General features: G+C 47.4%; 1 protein-coding gene across 1 annotated transcript; it reads right to left on the bottom strand.

The window, feature by feature from the left end:
* Positions 1-2,367: 2,367 nt before the first annotated feature.
* Positions 2,368-24,577, bottom strand: TMEM86A (transmembrane protein 86A). Its single transcript, XM_027887918.1, has 3 exons — positions 24,384-24,577; positions 7,166-7,430; positions 2,368-3,001 (listed from the first exon to the last, which is right to left on the bottom strand). The coding sequence occupies exons 1-3, from the start codon at positions 24,402-24,404 to the stop codon at positions 2,574-2,576; spliced, it is 714 nt and encodes a 237-aa protein (XP_027743719.1). The 5' UTR covers positions 24,405-24,577; the 3' UTR covers positions 2,368-2,573.
* Positions 24,578-24,911: the final 334 nt, after the last annotated feature.

The raw sequence follows: 24,911 nt of genomic DNA, 5'->3' as shown, positions 1-24,911 counted from the left end.
ACTCATGTCTATAGAGGAAGAAAGAGAGAATCAAAACTGAGACTTTTAAACAGAGCTTATTTTATCACACACGCATTTCCCTCCAAGCAAAGGGAAGCTCAGGATGCAGGGGGCTCCTCTGAAGAACTGCCAGCTGAGGACTGAGTGTGCTGGACTGATGTGCTGTTTGCTCACGTGCTGGGAGGATGGTGGGGTTCACCCCAGATGCTTAGATTTCCTCCTGGCTGGGTCAGTCTGTTGCAGGAAGAGATTTGCAAACAGCCAAGTGAAGTAACAGCAGGTGATATGTGCAGAGTGCTACACTGCAGGGTTCAATCTGTGGCCAGGAGATAAGCAATGCTGATGAATGAAGGTGGTTTATGGCTCTAAATTCCCCTAGCTGTTTACTCCAGTGCATCAGTGAATGAATACTGACAGTATTACACAACAGCATTAAAGGGAAAGGATTACACGGGGCTGTGCTACCTACCATGCTTTCCCTCAGTAATGCAGCTGACCTTTCTGATCTCTGTCTGAAAAGCAGCAGATGCCTCCACGGGGTCAGGGTGGTTAACCTAGATTTTTGTAACGCTGGCTGCATTTGCACGGATGCAGAAGTCACAGGGAGGCAATGCCTGTTCCTCACCCAGACACACCACGCGAGGCCGGCGAGGAGCAGGAGACCCACTCAGCACCTCTCAGCACCAAGGGGAAAGCTAGCAGGGCTGGTAGGGGTTCCTCAGCTGCCCCTGAACTTGCCAGACTCCTTACAAAGAGGAATTCCTGTTCTGCGGACTGGGCCAGGGACTCTGTGCCAGGCTTTTGCCTGGAATGGTCTGAGCATGTTAGGTATGGAGACCGTGATGATGATTTTTCAGCCCACAAGGCGGGTCTGGAGGGCTGCCCCCCTTGCTGCCTCTGCCCGTGTGAGCACGTGCAAAGGGCTGTTGAGGATTCAGTGGATTCAAGTTGTGCAGTTTGTTCTGGTTGTCCCTGTTTGGCTGCAGTTTGAGAAGGGGCAGGAGCCCTCAGCAACCTTCCTCTGCACACCTGAGTGCACTTGTGTCTTAAAACAAGCCACTGGGGAAGCACCTCAGCCCCTGGGAGTGGCCTGAGGATGGACAGAAGGAAAAGCACATTCAAGATAGTAATATAGTTTCACGTAAAAACAGAGCTTGCTGATACGTATCCTAAATAAGGGGGAAAAATATACATATAACCACAAATGAGCTCGGATTAAAAGTCAAGGCAACCTCTTCCTACATCCTTTTAAGAAAATCTGAAGTCAGAAATAATCTTGCTTCAACAGATGGGCAGACAAACCAACCAAAGAATTTGGATCAGAATTAAATAGGCTTTCCCAGCCCCGTCTGTGCATTCTCACTGTGTCTCTGTGAGTTCAAGAAGGAAGCACCAGGCATTTTGAACACACAGGACAGTGTGCTTCAGGAAGTTCTGCTGAAAAGGGACTTTCTTAAAAAAAAAAAAAAAAGAAGTGGTGCTAAGATGATCGCCTACCACCAGCTGGCAAAGCCCAATAACATCTATAATGTTCTAATAATCTACATCTAAAATCAAGGCCTTGACCACAGGAAATGCTCAGATGAAGATTCAAATACTGCAGGCAGCAGTACTATAAAGCTTAATGGGTATATGGAATATTACTTGTTAGGACACTGGGGAAGAAAGGCATAAAGGTTGGATTCCTGTCTCCTGCACTAAGGACGATTAGGGTATACACTGGTAAGACACGTGCTCAAAGTTCTGCTGTAAAAATCAAAGTTCCTTGTGTGCCCAGTACATCCCAGCTGCAACTGCACACACATGGCAAGGGAGAACATGTTGGCCTGGCTACCGAGATGCCCCTGAAGTCCCACCAAACTCCTAGTTCTGCCACATGTGGCAATGCTGGCTTGCACCCACAGATCTGCCCTGGAGCAGTGATCACCATGATCAAAGCACACAGCATTGCATGTCAGCACACCTCTTGCTCTGTGCTCTCCACCTGGGGTTCTGCTGGGTGCTGCCCCACATGCTGCCCGTGACTCTAAAGCTCAGTTAGTCCCTATCTGGATATGCTGTTTTTACTCTCTGTCCAAGTTTCCTTTCAGCAGAGGCAATAGCTCCAGTTTGTATACTGAGTTTGTAATGCACAAAGAGACAAACATCAGTTAAATTAATTTTTACCTATAAGTTCAGCAGAGATCTGTGCCTGTCTGCCTTCACTTGAGAGCAAGCCTTTTAGCACAGTGCATGGCTAAACTTCCTTTCCATCTGCTCTCCACTTCCCAGACATTTAGCATCAGTTTCAAGACTAACAAGTAAAATGCAGTAGTACAGCACTTCCAAAAAGGAAAACTTGAATGAGTAACTACTGCACGGACAGTCTAAGCTTTCTGATGTGGACTCCACACTGAAGTAAGCTTTATTCAGAAAAAGCCATTGAAAAAAAAATTATTCCCAAAGGTAATGCTTCAAAGAAGCAAAATCAACATCACCGGTGTGCCTAGAGAAATGGAGATCTCTCTCAGGGGTGAATGCAGCTACAGCACCTGAGATATAACCCACATGTTCACGGACTATTGGCACTCCACCTAGCTCCTCTTTCTGAAGTCCTCTTCATCTCTGGTCTCTACAGCTGACAGTGCAATAAGCATTTGGGCTGCATAGTAAGTAGCCATGATGATGAAGCGCGAGTAGGGCACGGGGAAGCAGAACTTGTTAAGTGCAATGGTTAGATCGGACACCATGAACAGCATCGCGCCGATGCAGGCGGAGAGCTTGGTCCACGTCCAGAGGTCATTGCACAGCTGCATGCCGGCCACCGCCCGCCAGCCCATGAAGCCAATCAAGGCGATGTAGACAGCTACCAGGTAGGTGAACGGGCCTGAGAGGTAGGAGTACAGGAAGGCATAACAGGAACCGGAAACCAGGCCCATCAACAAGCCGGCTTTGAGGTCCAAAGGCTTCATGCCAAAGGCCGAAGAGTACAGGATGTGTGTGATGGCGAACATCAGCAGACCTGGAAAGAGGCATTGACACAGATCATCAGTGACTGGCAGTCAAGAGCTGAAGAAAACATGTGGCTATATTGGATTTTAAATATACCACAACAAGCACAGGCTTAGATCTTCTTGCAGTGTTACAACCCTTAACAACACTATCAGTGAGAACCATACTGAGCACTTAAGGCCATTTAAATATAAAAACATGTGCATGGGAGATCAGCCTTAACAGCAAGCTCCCATCCTAAGAAAAAGCCCCAGCACATCCAAAGCTGCAGCCAAGTACAGCTCTGCTGTGACAAAAGCCTTTTTGCTGGGAGGCCAGGTGAACTAAGCTTCTGCAGAAGGAACTGGGCTTGTTTTTCAGGTGTTCCTCTTCCCCTGCTTTGGTCAGAAGGGTGGGAGCAAGGCAGACCAAAGATCATCCCCTCCAACTACCCAAAGTGTTTTGCTCACAGGTCACATGTGGAACAGGAAGGCTGGAATCAGAGCAGTGTAGGAACAAAACGTGACAAAAGTTACCAATCCCTCTGAACGCAGATACAAAGCCTGACCGTATTTAGCCACAAACCCAAAGGCACTCGGGGACTAAATCTGGCATCTACTCCATCTCTGCCCATAGCTGGGAGAAGCCTAAGCTGGAAAGAAGCAGCTGGCGTATTTCAGAGGCTGCACTGATGTGATCCGCCAACAATTTTATGGCTATTTTCAAGATTCAGATGAACCTTAGCCGGAATCAATCAGCAAAAATAAAGTGCCGGCGTCCCTTTGAAGTGCAACAGCCCTGAGAAATGCCAGATGTGGGTGTTGGAAGGTTCTGCCCACATGTTGTTATTCACTTGCCACTAATCCATTTGACAAAAATATGTCCCAATGTGTTGGTGCAGCTGCTGACTCCGAGCTGTCATGACAATTGTAGATAATGGGCTCCAAACTGAATCCAGCTCCTTGGATCCTCTGGTTCCCAGGCCCACACATGGTGCAGCTGCAGGCTGTCCCGCTTTATCCTGGCAGAGTTATTAGTGGAGCTGGAAGTTTTTATGCAGCTCTAAAGCATGAAATAGAGAAAAGGATCTGGGAAGCTGAGTCCTCCAGCAAGACATTTGTTCGCATTTAATGTGCGATGCCATGGTGTAAGGGCAGTCCCTAAGACCTGCTGCTGGCAGACATCGCTTCATCCTAATACTCTTGTGATGAGGCAGCACAAAGAAGGGGAAGTGTCTCCTTGCCTTTGGAGAAGACCAGATAGGGCATCCATTGAAAGCTCAGCCATGATGAGATGAAAAGAGAACCCACAGAAGGGAGGGGTTGGTGGGGATTTGGTTTGCAGGATGAGGCTAGAGAAAATGGACAGTGTGAAGAGAAGCACAAAGGAGAGCAACGAGAAGCTGATGTTTCACAGAGCTATTGCACATCATGGGCACAGCACTGAGGAAACTGAGAAGGGATTTAGGACACGAGCTGTTTATAGTGTTATAGAACAGGAAAGGTTAGAGCCCAAGGAGGTGGTAAAGAGAAGAAGGATGCATCCTCCTAGCAGTGATGAGTGTTTTTTCCTTCAGTGGCATTATACAGAGTATTCTGGGACAGGGAACTGAAGAATGTGTTGTCCTTCATGCAGGCATCTGGCAGCAAGGAGGAGGAGAAGGAGGAGAGGACAGGATACAGCAGCAAAACAGACGCCTGGAAAGGCAGTAGGAGTTTTTTGATATGTGGTGAGGCTGGTCACAAACAAGGCAGTCAGGTCCCGGGTTTACTCATCCAACACCCACAAATCAAGCCAGGAACTGGGGTTTGAAACCTGTGACGGCTGCACAGGGAGAGGGTGGATTTCTCTTGTATTCCTCAGCCTTTAGCTTGGTCCTCCCACATCAGGCAGATCAGCCCTTCTCTGTGTTTGCTTCCTTGCCCCAGGTTCCCTCAGGCTGGCAATAAGGCTTTTTTGCTAGTCCCTGTCCTCTTCACCAACTGCATACATTGTTTCTATGTACCTGCCATCTAAGGAGGTGGATATTAACACTGTAAAGTATCTTCTACAAGCAGTAAGACACTAGTCAGAAAATAGCGCATTGTAAGTAGACTGAAGCAGCAAAAATGAAAAAAGTCAAGTGTGCCAAGAGTAGGTTCCCAGGCTCTCACTTCCCTATAAAGTAATGAACAAACGTCCTTTTATAAACTCGTTGTCTCAAAAGCTATTCAAATCAGCCCAGTTTCCAAACCTTTTCAGTGCCAAAGCTCGAGAAATTGAACAAAAAGTACATTTTTATCCAGTATTTCCTCTTACTCTCCTGGAACTTCAAATTCCCACAACTGATGATGTCAAAAGGTTAAATATTGTCAGTTGTCGGCCACAGCAACCTGGTGAGTTTCAGATAGGAGAAAATAAATTTTGCAGGCAAGGTGAAGGATGAAATGGAGCAGTGTGCTTTATCTACTTACAGCTGAAATGCAAATATTAACACTTCATTGCAGAAGATAGTAGCTCAGTGGGCTGAGATTTTCAAAATGCTTCAGTAGAGCTTTTCTCCTCCTTAAGAAGCAAAATGTGTCTAAAGCCACAAAGCAAAACTTATCAGTTGTGAGACTAGGGTTGTTAATCCAATTTATCTGCAGATTAAAACAATCAACCAGATACTGAATTGCTGTGACTGGTTAACCCTTCCTCTAGCACTGTATTGGAGAGGGAACTTGGAGATATACTGGCTATGTGGAATGGAGAAGCGTGGAACAGTCCACATACAAAAATGGGGAGAATTGGGCCTCGAATGTTTTCCAAGCCACAGCTCCAGGAGCAACTCCAGGAGGCAATACAGAAGCACAACCAGTCAGGCTGAGGCAACCTGCTCTGAGCCTGAGGCAACCTGCTCCTAACTCCTGCTGAGAGGAGACCCATCAGTGGGAATGTCAACAGTCAGCACAGAGGGAATGGCACCCCAAGAGAAAACTGAAGCTCCTCAGCAACGTGCCCAAGGTTCAGCCAGATAGATCCAATCCTCAGGGCCTAATCTACACCCCACCAAAATCAGTAAAAATTTTTACATGAACTTTTAATGAGATTGGGATAAGCCCTTGGGAAGCAGGATTAAAACCAGATTCAGAGCATTTGGCCTTTCATATCTGGCACTGCACACACTTTCCTCTCACAAAGAAAGAGCTTGTGGGAATCCCAGAATAAAATAAATACTAACCTCATGAGAGAGGCAAAAAATAAGCCTTTAACTTTCAGAGCTGACAACAGCACGTCATAAAAGTTGCCTCATCACATTTTCCAGTGGGACACTCCCAGCAGCCAGTTAATGGTGGATGTTGTGTGAGATCCCTGTGCTGGGTAAATTAACTTCAGAAAGCCCACCAGTCGGTTTAGCGAAGGACTCAACTGCTCCTTATTCCTTGTGACAGTCGAAGGCCACGGAGAGTGTCGCTGCAGGCAGGTTCAACGTGGCCTCAAATGATTAATCTGAATCATTCTGTTCCAATCTGCAAACTAGCAAAATAAACCAAGCTCATTTTGCTCTGAGAGATGTGGATCTTTCTGTAGAGAAGACAGACCATTGTGGTAAGGTTTGTCCTTGACTGACCATCATTTACATGTCTTGCAAAACAGACATGTCTTGTACAACAGGCTGCATGATTCACACTGATGAACCTGCAAGCAGGACAAGATTTCTGATGCTTTCGTTTCTTAAAAACCTCCCCCAGGCTATGGGCTTGTCTATCAAAAGGGCTTCTCCACTTTTTCTTCACTGAGGACTTTTGCACAATATGTCCTACCCCTGATCCTTGTAACAAAGGACTGACAGACCTCCCTGCAGAGAGACAGGAGGTAGATACTTCCCGTAGCTTTATGGGAGCTCAGGAGTACCATGAGCATTTCCTTCTCTTCCCCAGGGATTCTGGCATGCCACCTTCTCAGCTCCAGCCAGCCAAGATGCTGTGACACATGCCAGGAAACAACACCTGACCCAGTTACCTCTCTAATCCCAAGAGAAGCTCAAGAGAAAGACTCATCCATGCTGTGACTCTTCTAACCATGATGGATTTTAGTCAAGGAATGAGTGTTTCCCAGTGCATGGGGCTTAAGCTCTATATGAATAAACAAAACACGTGCTCCTGCAACTCATTACTAAAGAGGATAACAGCTGGACACTGTGGCATCCCTTTAGGACTGACAACATACTCACCATGAATGAAGTAGCCCTGCTCCTGCCAGATGAGAAAGGCATCTCCCACTGCTGAGAATATGAGTCCCGCTAGGATGCGGCTGGCACTCCGGTGTGACACTAAGAAGTTAATTCCGTGGGCCAGAAGGAAAACCCACAGACAAAAGATGGGCAGACATTTAATGAGAGCACTGAACCAGGAGGGGCTGGAAGTTGGCAGCCAGAGGACAAAATAGACACAAGTGGCTTTAAAGAAGGGCACCAGTTTGGGACCTTCGCTCTTCACCTAAAGAAAACAAACATTAAAAAAGATAAATTAATAGGATCATCAGAAGCATCAGTGGAATAAACTTCACAACAGAACTGTCTTTTTCCTTTTGAAAGCTGCTCTTTCATGTACACTGTCAGCTATCAGCGTTTCTACCCTGAGAAATGCTGGTTGAACTTGACCGTGATCCTCAGTCTAGACCTTTGTGACTGTCTCTGCTGAAAACACTTCTCAGCTGGCAGGATGGGGTTTGGGTGGTGGATTTGGAGGAAGTTTTATATACCTTTTCTCTTTATTTGGTTCTACTGAAAACATTTAGACCATCAGTCAAACTCTTCTGCTGCTCCTTGCCACCTACCCCGTGTTTAGACTAACCCCTTTTATACACCTTTCCTGGAGCTGTGAAAATACTGCACCCCTAGATATATCCCAGCAGCAAAAAAAACCAGTAAAAGTGCAAATCCTCCCTTCCATTCTTACAAATCCTCACTCTTAGCCAGTAGCAGATCACCCTGAGGATACAACCTCTCTTCTAAGCCATTCTTTCTCCTGCCCTGTAGCCTCATGCCTGGAGCTTGCTGTTGGCACCACCACATGACTTCAAAACCCATCACATTAACCTCGCAGGTGAAGGTGTCACTTCCTCAGCTGACTAATACCAACACCAACCACGTGTTGCTTTGTTCTAGCATTACAGTAATAATACAGAACCCATATTGCAGGAAATGTTTTGACTCAGGACTCTACTGTGTAAACACAGACACAAAAATGTAGCATGAGCACTTGGCTACTCATAACAAAGCCACAGCAGGGCAGGGCACAGAGTTACAGACTCCACACGCTGGGTCTGCTCTTGACATATAGTTAGCTGAGAACACTCTGCACAATGATAATATTTGTATTGTGATCACCTGCCTTCCTGTTATAATTCTGCATTTCAGTGCAGGTGGGGAAAACTTCACACAAGAAACAAAGCTATGATTTTATTTTCTCCTGAAGAGCAGCTGAGGGCCAAAATAAGGATCCAAGGAAAAGACTGTAACTGCTTCCTCTGCCTGCCTGAGCCATGTCCTGGGGTCTAACAGGAGGTCTGTTTCCTCCTGCACCTAAGGCAGTGCAAAATCCAGAGCTCCTCTGCAAGCAGAGGTTTACTCTCAATCTTCTCATTTCTTTGATCAAGCAAGATTTACTTTCTTAGTATCACAACAACTTCCCTCTACTCATGGCCAAAGCACACAGAGGCCTCATGCACTGGAGGAGGACACAGGGAAATTTAGAGGCATCAAAGTTGATTTCACTCTGCAGAGTCCAACTGGTCTTTTTTTTTCCAAATCACTTGGCCCTATTTCTGCTTCCTTGCATCATGGGACACTGCCATGACACAAAAACAGCATCCATCTTCCTTTGATGCAGCGTGCCTTGGTGCAGATACCTAGAACAGATGAAGACTGCACAGGAAATATTCCATGCTTACAGTGCTCAGGTAATAAAGCCTAATCTTATAAAAATTCTGGAGCTTTTACAGACACAAGCAAATCGAATCAGGTGAAGCTGGGAGGCAGAGGCAGTGGAGGGCATCTTCACATGCAGTATCTAAAAAGGGAATGCAATCTCAGAAGCAGTGAGGCTATAAATAAAGGGCATCCCAAGAAGACAGTGCCTTTAAAATTGTTCTCACATCTGATGGAAATTTCCCCAGTATATCAGCAGTTTCTTGGCAGTAAGGTATTTCATTATACATTATTCATAGGCTATTGCCAACACAATTTTTAAACACTCCATTAAACAACCAGGCTACAAAATTCACTAACAAAAGGACATCAGCAAGCCGTTAACTTTCTTGTATTACATGGGGAGCCCTTATGAGTCCTCTACTTAGGTTGTCTAAATTAATCACCATTTACCACTCCTTGTCTGCATTCCTTGGGAAAATTCTGGCACCAAATAACAAATGAACTTAAAATAAAAATTACAAAAGCCCATGTAGTCTCACAGCAGTGGGGTTGCCTGGGAACTATCCAGTATCATAAGGGAAAGAGCGCAGCCAACCTTCCCCCTCCTTCAGACCCAGCACCTCGCTCTCCTGGAGTGACACACCAGGCTCAGACTGTCCAAAGCCAGTGCCCAGCTCCAGCTCTGCTTCCTCCCCTTCTGACTCTCTCTTATTAAAATGTAGTTGATCACATTCATCCTCTCACAGTTGGAGGCAAACAGATGACAGTGTTTCTGGCAGGGTTTTCTCCTCTCCCCCGCAAGCTGTGGAGGATCCCCGCCATGCCGTAACGAGCCTGAGATCTTCATCATGGAAAACTAACAACCTCCAGAGCTACAAAGTGCGAAGGAATTGGCAGCATCGACAGTGCTCCGGGCTCCTGTAACAGTCTCAGCTAAGGTAAGTGGGTTTGTACCTCTGAAGACAAAAGCTTATGCTGAAAGATATAGTTGAAGTTCAGCCTGTTTGCAACACACCACAGTGGCACTGTCAGAAGCATACAGGAGAGTATTTGGGTTAATAAACACAGGAAGTTTTATTTAATACCTCATATTAACAGAAAAACACCTGTGAGGAGCAGTTACCATTACAATCACAGCTTGCCCTCCCCTGTGTGCATGCATGATGAGACAGGTTTTAATTACACTTGTCATTTCCCCAGGAACCCTGCCTTACTGAGTGTAAGACATGCACTTGTGCAGAATGATTATGTTTGCTTGGTAAACTTAAAATTACCGTTTCTTACTATCTGAATGTGAATTTTGCAAGCTCAGCCAGCATTATTTTAAAATAATGATTTGCATTATTTCCATGCTAATAATAATTAAGGAATTTTTCATATATAAGGGGTCAGATTCCAGTCTCAATTAAGCGCCATTTAAACAGTTTACATTGTTACAGAGTCCCCATGCAAGAATGACCTCATATATCTAAAAAGGCTACAGGCTTCTCATCACTGAATTGACACTATTTCTTTACACCTTTTCTACAAGTACACTTCAGGTGAGTTATTTCCAACCCTGCCCTTGCCCATCACTGAAAGCAGCAGCTCAGTGGGACCCCTGTTATGGCTCTGACCAAAATGAGGGACAACACTTGCTGAGACAGAGGTACCTGTGCAGCTGAGGGGTGGGCAGCACATCCTGCTGGGATAGTGGGGCACTGGAAATACCTGGGAAAAGTCCTTCAAGAAAAACTGAGGCAGCCAGAGGGTGAGACTGGGGATTACCCTCTATTTGGACACGTGGCTGAGCCTTGGAAAGGCGATGGGGCAACTTGCCACCTAAAGGACAAGTCAAGGCTGGTATTGGGAAACCATGTACCAACACGACTGGAGGCTGTGGCTTGAGAAAAACAAGGCATATAATCCATGACTGGACTTGCCTGTACCTCGGGGAAGGGAACATTATTTCTTGGTTGCATGGATAAATTGCATCAGAGACGGAATGTGAGATGGGGCCATGCCGTAGTGTTGGAAAAGAAAGCATGTGACAGAGGTGACCAAATCCTTTATGGTAATGCACGTGATTGTCATGGCTTTCAGCTGGGTTTTGCTATTTTGTTATAAATTTATCGCATTTTCCCCCAATTCTTTTCTCCTTCCACCACTTACTTACTCCATACTGAAAGGCAGTACAGAAAACATCTTCAATACAATAACAAGGCAGTATTTTCAAGTTTTGAATTTCTAAACTGAGCATAATTTAGGGCATTTCTCAACTGCTATGACAATTAAGTTACCTAGAGTCTTTGAGAAATTAAACTACTGTAAAGCCAAAAAATTTACACCTAGCTCCTCTACTTCAGAATAAGACCCATCCACAGAGGAACAGCTACATTCATAAGACAGTGCTCTGATTTCCTTTAACACTTTGGAGCCAATTGTCTGTGTCTGTATCACAAGTGGGATGAAGAAAATCCAGCTGCCACAGGGAGGGAGACATCTTCCTCCCGAGGTACAGAAGAATGTCAGAAGTTTGTTGCACTGAAATGCTAAAGTTGGACAAAAGCCCTTGCTAAAGTCCTAAGCCTTGCACTGGTCCCAGGAAACAACATGGAGTATTAATGCTCTTCTTTCCACAAAGTCCCCTAAATCAGCCTGCACAGAAAATATGTATACAGACACCTGCTGTGGGGATATGGCTCACACCCACTGGGCCGTAAAATGCTGCTTTCCAGGAAAAGTACTTTAAAAATAATACACCAGCTATTCTACAGAGCAACACTTAATCTCAACTGTGTGCACTGGCCAGAAAAAGCTGGGTCGTTGTCCTTCACCCATCCATCCCAGCAGCCTTGGCTGGGCAAGTACCCTTTTGTTTATCCACGTCTGAGCTGCTTCTCTTGGCTTTTGGCATTGCTGTCACTTCAAGCCCATGGCTCACCCTTCTCATTCTCCAAAATATGTGGCTCTCTGCAAAGCACTGACCATCCTCTGTGCAGTCTGAGTCACAGAGGGGGAGAGTTAGAGTTGCTTCAACCTGGGGATGCACCACAATTGGGATAAAGTATATGTATGTGCTACAGGTTCTCATCTACAGAGCAATGGGGAACCAACACAGTTCACCATGGGGCTGAGCCTACAGAAGACCCACCTTTGTGCACAGATCCTAGCCAGGGGCAGCTGTTTTTCTCAGGAATTCAACAACCTATCACTTTTTGCCAAACCAAGGAGGAACACAGAAGTGCTGGGCACTTCCTGGTCATTAACCCACGTGAGTGGACTGCAAAGCTCCTGTCCTCATCCTCCTGGGCTTGCTTCCACATTCCCACCTTTGCTCAGATGGTGCAGTATCAAGCCTTCTCAATGTGTACACTGTGAAACTGATAAGAAAGAGGCAATTTTTCATATTATGTAATGGTGAGGATTCAGCTGTTTGGTACCCAAATTCACCATTTACACCTTCCACACAAAGAAAAGGCCCCAGTAGCCACTCTGGCTGCCCAGCTCTGCACCCCTCCTGGGCAGCTTGCAGAGATGAGTGAGCAGAAGACAGAGGAGAGGTAAAGGGATCAGCCAGTCAGCGCTTTTTATTCCAGAGGGTTGCTGAAATATTAGGGCTGGCTGGGACAGCCCTAACTGGTACTCACCTAATTGATGATTATAAGTGAGCACAAAGAGCTTCACTTCCAGCCCAGCTGTCCAGCAGGAGCAAACATGTTCCTGGGGGATAATTGATTGCCTATCACCTTTTTTCACAGAAGGCATTGGCTCATACATGCCCCAAGTCATTCCTGAATAAAATTCTAAGAAAAAAATGCTTGTTATGGAGGGTAGTAAGGAGTTACTGAACCAGCCAGTCAACCTGTCTGAAATACTCCATTGGTGCAATATATTTTTGCAATTAATAAGAGGGTTTATGTTTGTGTTGGAGATGCCATGGGCCAGGCATCTGAGGCATATGGCTCCTGAACGTGCTGCAGGAAATTCAGGGTGATAGATAAACCCTCTTCTCCTCAAATGGAGCCAAGATCGTTAGATGTTTCATCTAAAATGGATTTGCAAAATAGCCAATAAGTCACTCAGAACATGGTACATGATTTGCCTTTAGGAGAATATGTGTGCTGATGATCCTCTGTCTTCATCATGTTTATGTCATGCAATGAGTTTCACCAAGTCTTGCAGTGCTTTATTGCAGTTTCTGGCACTCCCCAGCACAACTCAGGGCCTCCATTTATCTCACAAGGATAATGCAGTGAAACTCAGCTCATGCTCAGCTGTTCAGTTGACTTGCTTACAAGGAATCAAATAATCATGATTTTGTCTGACAGGAGCCTCTGTTGTTCAACACAAGCCAAAAGTAATGGGACTCTGCCTGAGTGCTTCCTGCCTGCAAAAGGACCATCCTCCTAGCTCAGACACATGTGTGTTCAAGGCAGCTCTTCCACTCACAGGGTCTCTTCAACTCCTGCAAAACAGGGCTGGTGTGTTGGCTTTTGTCATCCCTTTCTCTACCCCAGCAGCCTGGGTACTCTCTTCCTCCCCTCAGTTAAGCAAAGTGAGGTCCAGCTGTACTTCCATGCTTTGCTCCACAGACTAACACAGGGTTGAGAGCTAGAAATATTCAGCTTCTTTTTCTTAAGATCAAGATACGGCTGTTTGCCAGAAAAGTAAGATTAAAAAGTTGGCACAGGCCCCCACAGTTCTTGGGTGGTGAACTCAGCTATACTGCTGCACAAGTTCTTGGCATCAGAACAGTCGTCCTTTGGTGGAGGCACAGGGGAGCTGGCAGTGGGTGAGGATCGAAGTGGCATCTTACAAGGGCCCCCGTGCACGGCTGGGCTGCTCCATGCACAGCTGCATGCAGAAACAAGGATCACAACAAAAATTTTAACTTCCAAGCCAAAGCGCTGCCCAACTCACAGTCACATCACCATTCAACCTAATCTCCGGATTAACCACAGGGGGGGATGAAAACCTGTCAGCACCGAGGTTAAAATCTTCCAGAAGAGCCACTTCTCCCTCGGATGCAGAAATCAGGGAGGAAATTTGCAGCAGGAGTTTCCCCACAGATGCCTGGCAGCAGGGCGATGTTTGCCTGCACCAGCCTCTCCCAGGTGAAAGGGCAGCTCGAGTCCCTGCAGCGCGGTAGCCTGGGCACAGCAGGGGCACGGCCCGGCCACCCAGCTGAGCGGCAGCAGGCGAGCGCCAAGAATGGCATGTTTTGTACCAAGACAGCTGGGGAGCACATGAGCAAGGCTCATCGTGCCGTGGGAGTGCCAGCGACACGAGACTGCAGACCTTGCTTTTGAAAAGGTCTGCAGTCTACCATGCTCTCTTCGTGTTTGCTTTCCAAGTATAATTTCTGCACCACAAACTGCTGTCAGTCCCTATCTGTAGACACTCCTCAAGCAAAGTCTGTGCTACCCAACACTTTATCACAGCCACGTGATACCACAGAACCCAGTCTTCTCTTGTCTGGGAGGAAATTTCTGAAGGCTATTGTCTAGGATAGGTTTCAGGGGAAAACAGAACTGAACACACAAAGTATGAAGGATAATTAAATAAAAGACTTGGGAAGGTAAAACAGAGAAACATTAGGCAGGTTTTGTGGCCTTCTCCAGAGGACAGTAAAATAGCTGCAACCGTGAATCCTTGTACAGCGGGCAGAGAGGGACGAACAGTAACAGGCAAAGAGGGCAGGCAGCCTTCATTTCTGCCCCTTCCCAGGTTAAGGCAGGAGAAGCCAAACTGGGACTCGCATAGAAACAACAATGCATGTGTTAGCAAAGCTTCAATACCAAAACAACAGCAGTCCCCTCTTGTCTTCAGGTGCTTAATGAAGAAATTAAAACATGCTGGGTGCTGAGCAGTCACACTGGCTGTGCTCATGGGGCTGCTGACAAGGCCAGTTTGGCTCAGCAGCCAGTGTTACCTGGGAGCTCTTGGAGGTTGCAGCTCTCTGCTGCTACGCCTGCAAGTTAAAAAATATGCATCTGTAGACACCTGGGATGTGTCAGAAAAAGTCACAAAAGGGAAACTGGAGTTTGGCCTTCAAAAGACTCCTTGCAGGAGGCTTTAGGAATGTGAGGGAACAGTCCCTTAACAACCTAAATTAGATACAGGTGGTTCTGGAGCCAAGGAAATCACCTCACGCATCAGGGCACTGTCTGTGCCACGTATTGCAACAGGATCTCACTCCTGCTTCTTGCCTTTTATACCACGACATTTCCCAGAGCTATCTTGATACACTGGACAGCAGTGTTCCCTCCAGCAGTTAAGGAAGTTACAGTATCCATAAAGGGTATGTCCTGTACTGGATAAAAGAAGAAATCCAGTTAGCTTGGCTAACAAGCTATGCAACAGTGTCTCTGGGACCTTCCTGCATTACACAGGACCTACTGCTATCAGGCCAGGCAATGTGAGATACCACTACACCCACCAGAATCTTATAAAGTCACTGTGGTATCTGTCCTTCACCTTCTGGGACCACAGGGAAGCTTTCAAGATAGGGAAGCCTTTCTTTAGCAGATGTTAATTCATAAAAATCAAATTACAGACAAATACATTTCACCCTGAACTGAATACTCAGCTTGGATGTATGTGCTTTGGCTAGGGCTTGTTTTCTGGGGGCAGGGGTGGGTTTGTTTTTTTCCATTACCTATCATCTGTCCTGTCTACCAGATTGGCACAGGGCCACAAGCAGGGCTATTTTAAAGGCCTTTTCCTAACCTGTGGTTGTAATGATTGACTTCACATCTGTAGCAATCCTGTAGCTGTCAGCAGTTTTGGAGATTGCCTTCTGAGTACGGTCAAGGACTAACAATATTAAACTAGTCAAGAATTCAAATGTCTCTGCAGGGTTGTAGGGGCTGTCACACACTAATGCTTTCAGAGTAGTTCGTTGGCTCTCAGAAATGAAAGCAAAAATATAGTTATTTGCCTGACAGCATCTTAGAGCAAAGATTGTTTTTGCCTCCTGGGATTCCGGATCTTCCTTTTTGTGTAGCAGAAAGCAAGCCTTTCCGAATGCTTCCTTTGCTGTAACACTCACAAAAGAAACCCTTGCAGGTGTTTAAAAACATGAACCACAATGGATGTGTCTTTTCATGTAGCTCATCAGAGCTGCAGTGCTGCCACAGCAAGGGCTCGTACTCTTCCTCGGTGAGGTCAGGTGGGGCTGTATCCTTACTGCTACCCTGGACATCAGGAGGATGCAGTGAAGCCACAGGGAACTTCACAAGCCAGCCAGCCAGCACCCTGAAATGCACAGTTGATACCTGTCACAGGCAATTCCTCTCAGGATGGGAAGGGGCAGCTATTTGGCTTGTCACACTAAAATCCAGGAAAAAATTTCTCCTGCTTATAGAAAAATCTCCACAACTTATTTCTGGGGATGGCTTCCAGACTACAATCATTTGTTCTGAGGAGACTTTTCATTGTTTATATCACACTTTTCTGTGAAAGAGAGAGCAGACTTCCGTTATCCAGGAAGAAGCAGTGTTAGGTAAGCCAAACACACGAGCTGTGGGGCACAGGACCACATCAAAAAGTGACACCCTCTTGCAAGGCCCTTTGCTAAAGACAAGTGCCACAAACTGACACCTGCCCCAGTAGCTGTGTGACAAGACTGGAGCCTCTCTCCAGTCTCTGGTGCAGACCCGAAATAAAATACCCCAGGGAGAACTGTCAGTTCTTTCCTTGTCAGCACCAGGGGCAGGCTGATTCTCTAGCTCATAGCAGTGAGGAGTCTGCACATAAAGTATTTTGTCCCCGGGGCTGAAATTCATCTTTTGCCTGCACTCTCCCATTTCCACCCTTATTTGCACCCCCCAACCCCCTGCAACCATTGGGCTGAGCCAATTGTATTGGTTCCCCATTGTACTTGTTGGAGGGCCCCAGCCATTCTGTCATTCTGCTGCAGCAGGGGGGATGCATGGGAGAATGTGTACTCAGGGAAAATGGGCACTTGGCAAAGCTCTACCCTGCCCCAAGCTACTTTGCCAGCAGGGATTGCTATTTGGGAGGGAAGGGAGGCCCTTCCATCCTGAAGCAACCTCTTCAGCAGAGAAGACCTCATTTTACCTACAAGCTATGGGGAATAACATGGGTCTAAATGAAGAACACTGCAGGCAGTGCTGCTGTCACAGCCCTTTAAAGGAACAGCTAAAGAGCCAGCAGTGCAGCAGAGAAGGCAGGTAACACATGACAGGCTGTACCAGCCCCAGCAGCCATTGCCAAAGACCTGCCAAGGGTGAAACTGCCTCCAGCACTCAAAAGGCACTTCTTCAGCTCACTATTCTGGCTCACACAACAGATTGCTGCATACCTGGCAGAGGTGAAGTTTTTGCCAAAGGAACAAGAAGGAAGAACTGAAGCAAGAGGGGAAGGAGGCTGCCAGCGGATGGGAAAGCTGGCAGCTCTGCACAAGAGACTTACACTGTACAAATCCTCACAAGGGGTGGCAGTAACACCAGCAAAAGCAAGTTGGGTGAAATGCAGGAGGGACAGACTGTGCCCGATGGGAAGCTGGATGAAAAGCTCTTCTCTACCTGTGTATCATGTCCTGCAGGCTGAAAGCTTGTGAATCACTGATGTTAAAGAAAATCAGAAGGGAAAACAGCAATGTACCCCGATAAGGTTGGGTATTTAGAGAGGTGCCTTACAAAAAAGCAGCAGCCTTCCTCATGTTATCAGGGGACCAATATGCTTAAGAGACAGGAGGGTGTAAGGTCAAAGGATGACAGCAGAGTCACAGATTTGATTTCCAATATCTATTCTTGTGTCAAGATGTCGAGACTCGAACAAGTCGGTATCAGGCACAACTTAAATGAAGGTCAATTGGACCTTCCCAGCCAATCTCAAGAGATGTGGAATGGGCGGGTGCAAACACTAATCCATGCACTCCCAGGACTCAAACTAATATATCAAGGTTTTCACTTGCAAAACCCCTGCTGTAATCAGACTGCGTACACAAATGCAGACCACACTCACAAATAAATGTGCAGCTGCTTACCAGTGTTATGCCATTTATATTGATGGTGCAAGTCCACAGATGGAACCAAGGCAAGTGGAAACTTCATAAACATCAATTCAGCGATAACCTTGTCATCACACTCCTTTTGTATCAGGGTTGCAGGGAAAAGCCATGAAACTTTAGTTCCTCTTGCAATGGAGCACATCAGCACTGTATTCATGCCCTGACAAAACCAAAAGACACAAGCAAATGGAGATACAGCAGCCAAGCCAGGGTCTCAGCTCCATTCTGCTGAAGCCATGGGAGACAAGTGATTCTGAGGATCTGCCTGGTGTGTCTAGTATGTGCTGAAAAATGAGCAGCTGGCTTAATGTCAAACTTCCTTCAATCTCAAGCAATGATTCAATGAGAGGCTACTTGCAACTAGCAGAAATGCACTCATTTTGATACATAATTGGAAATCTGATGCCTGATGCCAACTGGTGCCATAACTGTCTCCAAAGCTGATCTCTGGTAAGGAGCAAAAAATGAAACTTCACCATTCATTCAAACTTGATTGAAGTCCCAAGGCCGGTTCAGTAACACAACTTGTCTCATCTTCCCTCAGTTTTGGAAAGACCATGTCTTACAGTAATCTGCAGGAATTAGTTTTTGGGAGAAGACTAGCCTGCTGGTGGAAACAGGGCATTTCCAGAGGATCACAGCAAGGTGAATCAAAACAGCCACCATCCTCATTAACAGGCAGATTTGCAACACAAGAGTCACCCTGCAACATTAACTTAACGCAAGAAGAGGCACAAGTTGCACTTATCCAGAGTGAAACTGCACCTTGCACTCTTGAGGCAGAGCTGTGGTGCGAGCCCCTGCACTCTGTGGGTGTCTGAAATCCTTCCCACCCCAGCACGCTTGAAATCTTCAGGAAAGCTCTTGCCCAGCTCATCTACTGCCTTTCAGCTCTGGTGATGTGTAAACTCCTAGACAAAGTTTTCTGCACCATGTCATCTAGATACATTTAGCACTACATGGAGGGGTGCTCTAGACTGACATACTTGTCATAGAGAAACCTGCATTAGCTTAAATTCTATTTAGTTTATGGTGGTATAAAAAATGGACATAGGAAGGGCACAAGTGGCCTAGAAGAAGCAATTACCATCACCATTTTGGGCATGTTGCAGTAAGCAAAACCTGCATCTCTATTGTAATGACAAATCTATTGGGCATTGTGTGACATGAAGGGCAGTAGAAAAATTAAGGGCTAATATAACAGCCACTTAAGCCTCCAGGAGGGAAGAGAGTTATATAACTAATAATCTCTTTGCTGTTCAAGAGTTTCCACATGCTAGCAGAAGATGGGTTCCAGATGCCATCTTTTTATAAGAGTCTAATTTCACTGGGGTTATTATTTCCTCAGTACTGTGAAGTTACCCACAGAGAAGATAACTTTGGCTCTTCTCTTGCATGCAGCATATTTTGGATATAGATACTTGAAGGGGAAAAGAGAACGGAAGAAATGCATCTCTGTCCTTTCAGAGGAATTCTAAGCACAGACTTCTGAACTGGACCCATAATCTTAATGCACAAAGCACACTTTGAACAACAGACGTGTGTGACTCGAGTGATACACTGGAGTTAATGAAGCCTTTAATCTACAGCACTGCCTGCAGCAGCACTAACTGCTTAATGCCACCTCCCTGGGACTGGGAAGAGCGTGAGAGAAGCCGCCCTTTCCAGCCTCTGATAGCCCACCCTCTCACAGCAACAGCTACAGCAAGGAATGTCAATGTCATAGCAAGAATGCACAAGTTCAGTCTGAAAAAATAAATTGTGGCATGTAACACTGGGCTCTAACTGGCATAAATCAGCACAGCTTTTTCCCCAGTAAGCTTTGAGCTTCTCCCAAAAGCTGGGACTGACATAAATGTTACTAAGATCCCGCTAAGCTCTCCTAAGGTGGTGATTCCCTCCCTTTCTTCAGTGAGCTCAGGTGTTTCAAAATCTTTTCTATAATTCATTTACATTGGCTTGTTTTTTATATAAGTGCCATATTTCCTTAATTGTCTATGCAGTATATAAATGTGCATGTTTACAAGCCTCCTGCGTAATAAAACCCCAATTTATGATGTATTTAAGTAATGGGGGAAATTACAATGAAAAAACAATGTTGTATATAAACAAAGTTGTATACAAACAAGTAAAATTAGCTCTCTACTATAAGAATTACTTCTTAGATGGTTGCTAACACTTCATTCATTAATGCAGAAATAATACATTCTCTCCTTAAGAACAAAGGCTGAAATAGCTCCAAGTGTGATCTGGCTTTCTTGTTTTCAGCAGCAGTTTGAGGATTATAGAGCACACTTTCTAATAATAAACCTTTAAAACTATGCTTAGACCTACTACTGCTACAATTGCCCATAGTGCAGAGTCTCTAAGCAATGTGATTCACATCAGGTTTCCACACCCATCTGGATCAGTGTGGTTTGGCTCCTGTTCAGAAACTGAAATGATACCCACACAGTTCTCCAGCCCTATTTCATATCTCTCACCAGTGAGAACCTTTCCAGACCGTACCTTTCAGGTTTTCTGCCCAGTTCTTGCAACTGACCTTCATCAGAGTGACATCCTGCATCTACTCAGAGGGCTGACAAGGGCTGTTCTCAGGATGGTGCTGCTGCTTCCCACCTAAGGGGGACAGGGCCGAGGGCTCATCTTCCTTTGTGCAGCCAAAACAACATATTTTTCCCCAACCCAGCTACCTCTGTTTGAAAATGCAAATACTTCAAAGGACAAAAAAAGGAAGGGATAGGAGATTGTTAAGAGAGGGGTTCTGGGCAAAAATCTGTCCCAAACAGCATTTCACCTCCCTCCCACACACAGGACTGTACTAGGTCAAGTAAAAGTCGGATGCAGAAGGGATGTTGTAGGATGAGAGCCCATTGTTCATCTTGCTCTAAAAGACACACCAATATCATATATAATTGCCCCCCAAAGAGACCCACTCTCAGCTAAATAATATGTAAATTTGCCATGCCCTGTTTTCCTAAAGGTTGTGTGAAGCCCTATACTAAGTTTAGCCTTAACTTTAGGGAAAAAATAGGGTCCCTTCGAGCAAGAAGCATTATGTAATTATCAGAATGACTGCATGTCTCCAGGGTCATCTCCTGCACACTTGCAGCTCCTGCGATCATGATGCCTGTGAGGCAGAAAGGTCCTTAAGGCAAGTGGTATCATCCACAAGCTCTTACTAAAAACTGCTTAGCCAACAGTGGAGGGGGACAAAAATCGCTAACTAGTGCTCTTTTATTAAGATGGGACCACTGTTGACTGAACAAGAATGGAATTAAACCTCACATATCGATGAAGTAAATGTACTATTTATCAATACTGAGCTCCAACTGCAGACTCTCAGCCCACATGGCTTTATGCAGAAGAAACAGCTCTTAATCAGAGCAGTATCAATAATAATAATTTTTAAGCAGGATTCTCCTGCTTGCCAAGCAGAGTAAGCAGTGAAAGCTTCCCTCCAAGGTGACTTCCAACCAGAGTGAGCATCGCTCACCGGCTGGAACAGGACTGGCAGACAAATGCATCTTCCCTGCCACAGCCCAGCACCATGCAATTCTAGACTCTGGCCTCAGCAAGACTCCAGACCTGGCACAACATGTAAAAAGGTATTTTGGCACCAGACTTGTGTATTTGTGTGCACACTCTACCCTCAGCACATCTGAATTGTGCAGCATCCGAGACGACAGCTTGGCTGGCTCTGCAGGATGCCACGGTCTCCCCCTGTGCGCAGGGCAGACGTGCCAAACCCTCCAGGCGATGATGCACACCTGGCAGCCGGCACAAACAAGCAGTCCTAGCTGTGATCTCTCCCTGAGTGCCTCTCTGTGGACTCTGCCTCCTTGCATGGTTTCTTCCAGCTATCAGTTGTACAGCGGATTTGGAGCTCAGGGGTTTTGACTCTTTCTACAAGAGTGTCCTAAAGAAGGAAAGAGGAGGAGATGCAGGAGAGCAGGTTGTGTGTAAGCAGTCAGGGCCATCTGCTGCAGTACTGTACTAAGGCCGTCGCTTTGAGAATGGGAATAAAAACCCAGTCACTCACAGATGTGCTGTTCTAGTGTCCTCCCCATAGAGGCTGATGCTGCAGTGTGCTGGGAGAGAACACGCACTGTAGAAAATCAATTCCTACAGCTAATTTGATTATGCCTCAGGTGCTGCCCCTCCAGAGTCTCCCCATCATGTGTCACAGCAGCAATAGTCATGCTGGCTCCAAACACCTGGTCCACGCAGCAAAGGCAGTGCAGTACAGAGAGAAGGCCTGGGCCCAAGGCTGGCTCCCAGCTGTGGCCAGACCAATTGCCTCCAGCAAGCAACTTGTCACAGGGAGCCCACTTGCTGTACAGCCACCCTGCTTCTCACCCCCTCAGCTGGCAGCTGTGCAAGGGCTGCACCACACTCCAGGGCAGCACAGGCTGCTGCTTGACACCACTTCAGCCCCTGCCCTTCGCGGGACAGCCAACACGGAGAGCACAGTGCGCTCCTTCAGAGAACAGTGATGTGACAGCCCACTGAAGGGGATGTGCAAAGAACTGCTCCTTAGCAGACTGAAGACTTGCAGATCTCTTTTTGTGAGCGCTGTGGAGGATCAGACACCCTCCCCTCTCACCTCCACAGCCATGGTAAACAGCTGCAGCTCTGGTCACAGCTCCCGGTCTCACCGTCCTTCCCGCTCCCCACAGCTTCACACCTGCATTAGTTGCCTTTGGTGAAGCAAATCGTTCATAAGTCAGGGATGAAGGCAGAGCAAAAATGTGCTTAGTGACACATCAAAAGGGCAAGTGAAGATAGCAGGGCTTTTTTAATTTTCCTTCCCAAGTTACCTTCCTAAACTGCAGGCAAAGCCTTCAGGTCTGAACTATGTACACACTTTCCAACACATACTCATGCTTTAGTCATTTGCCTCCTCTCGAAGCTCTGTTGGACTCTGCAAGACCACCCTGATGCACCAGCTGAACAGCCTCGTACTGCCTCCTGCAAACAGTAAACAAATTCTGCCAGTTTTTGAGCCATTCCAGTATTGTACCAGGATAAGATTTTAATTCCAAGATACACATACATGATTCACTGTAACCAAAAGCATTACTGAGGGACAAATTTAGCTTATGGCACAGAAGCACAGATACCAAATCTCTTCAGCTGTTTTCGAAAAGCACAAAAAAAAAATTGGCACTACAATGGTATAATTTCCAAGCAACTTCCCTCTGTCTCTAGAGATAAAAGTCATCCCTGGGCTGCTGATGAACTTACCAGGTACATGTTAATAACTGGGGGAACATTCATCTGAAGTATCAGACAATACAGGCTGCTCTGCAGAACTGGCAAAGCAATTTAAAAGTTCTGAACCCCGGCTTTGTGAGTTAAGAACAGCGAAAGGACAAAATTTCTACCTGCAAGACAGCATGTAATGGCCTGGCCATTAACCAAAATATTTCAAAACAGGATGATAATGGATCGACAGGGAACCGGGATACCAGCAGTAGGTGTTCAGTGCTGCAGCGAAGCACCAGGCAACTTTCCCACCAAGAGTTGGCTGTTCTATATAGTCAGCATGTGTTAGTCTCCTGGGCTATTACAACAAACGCCTTGCTTTCTAGAAAGAGGAACACGCAAAGCAGCATGTGTAACGGTGCAGCTTCTCTGCTGTTCTGGCTGTTCTTTTAGCACTGAAACATCCCCTGTTCCCCTGCAGGGCCAGGACCTGGTATTGCTGTCACAAACCACAGCTACTTCAGTTACCAGTTTTGCTCCATCAATCCAGCTATGCTGCTGCACACATCCCTAACTGGACAGGACAGCGGTGAGGTGCTACCTTATTGCTGGTTACGTTAATTAACCACTGTGACTCCTCTATGAAACAAGGAGGTGACACCATCCCCATCTCATGTCGTTAGGCGGTGGAAGTGCCAGACTGGCTTGCAAAGCCAGAGGTCTCAGCGGGCAGTCATCCAGCCTGTGGTAAGGGTCAACTGGACAGCGTAAGGACGCTGGTCAACAGGAGCCTCAGTCCAAGCCGTCACCTGGGACAGCAAAGCCATCTCCGGATGGTGAGGCGGAGATGCTTGCTACAGCAAGGGAGGCCGCGGGAGCAGAAGGATGCTCTCGGGCGCTGCCGCGGCGCCAGCCCAGGGCAGCTGGGGCAGCGCCGCTCTGAGCAGATGCAGTCCACATAGACCAGATATATCAGAAATGTTTACAAAAACGTAAGTGACAAGAGGAGGACGCGAGGGAGAGCCGCCCGTGCAGGAGCACCGCTGGAGCAACAGCTGCCGGGAGGGCCGGGGTGAGCACCGGGCACGGGGGGGTGGCGGGCGATGGTCACACTCCCGGCGGCGGGAGCGGAGCGGATCTGAGCACCCGCCGCCCTCGGGGGACAGCGCCTCGGGGAGCCGGTGGGAGGGCGGCACCGGCGAGGAGGGCGGGCACTCGATTCTCGGGAGGGAGCCCGTGGGAAGGGGCGCAGGTCCCGCTCCCCCCGCCCGCCGCGCGGCCCGCACTCACCACGGTGACGGGGGACACCATGTCGGCGGTGGGGCCCGAGCGGCTGCTGCTGTTGTCGCTATTGTCGCTGCTGCTGTTGTCGCTATTGTCGCTGTTGCCTCTGCTACCGCTGTCGTTGTTGTTGTCGCCGCCGCTGCCGCCGCCGCTGCAGCCGCTGCTGCAGCCGCTGCCGTAGCCGCTGCCGTGGCCGCTGCCCGCCCTGCCGGCTGTCCTGCCTGCCTGCCTGGGCGCTTTTTTAGGCAGCGCTGACGTCACCGGAGCGGGGCCCCCGCGGCGAATGCGCTGCGGGGAGCGGGAGGGGGCGGCCCCGGGCCCGCCCCGGGCGGGCGGAGAGGGGCGGGCGGGCAGCGGGCACCGGGGCCGCTGCCGGGCGGGAGCGCTCGGCTTCGCTCGGCCCCGGCAGCGGCGGCGCCAGTGTCGCCTCCGCCTCCTGGCGATGTGCCCGCCGGGCAGGCGGCAGCGCTCGGGCCGTGCGCCGCGTCCCCTGCCCGGGGTGGCGCCGAGCCTCGGCAGCCCCGGTGGCGGCGC

Source organism: Empidonax traillii, unplaced genomic scaffold (genome assembly GCF_003031625.1).
Source record: "Empidonax traillii isolate 1590-97213 ecotype Southwest subspecies unplaced genomic scaffold, ASM303162v1 scaffold224:size737649, whole genome shotgun sequence".
NCBI classification, from domain to species: Eukaryota; Metazoa; Chordata; class Aves; order Passeriformes; family Tyrannidae; genus Empidonax; species Empidonax traillii.
The sequence above is the reverse complement of the archived record's forward strand: the minus strand, read 5'-3'. Positions and strand labels throughout refer to the sequence as shown.

Bases quoted from the DNA above. Each gene is read 5' to 3' on its own strand.
- TMEM86A (XM_027887918.1), bottom strand. From the start codon at position 24,404: ATGGTGTCCCCCGTCACCGTG. The intron at 7,431-24,383 runs GTGAGTGCGGGC...TGTTTTCTTTAG, and splicing joins TGGTGTCCCCCGTCACCGTG to GTGAAGAGCGAAGGTCCCAA. The intron at 3,002-7,165 runs GTGAGTATGTTG...GCCTCTTTCCAG, and splicing joins GCAGGGCTACTTCATTCATG to GTCTGCTGATGTTCGCCATC.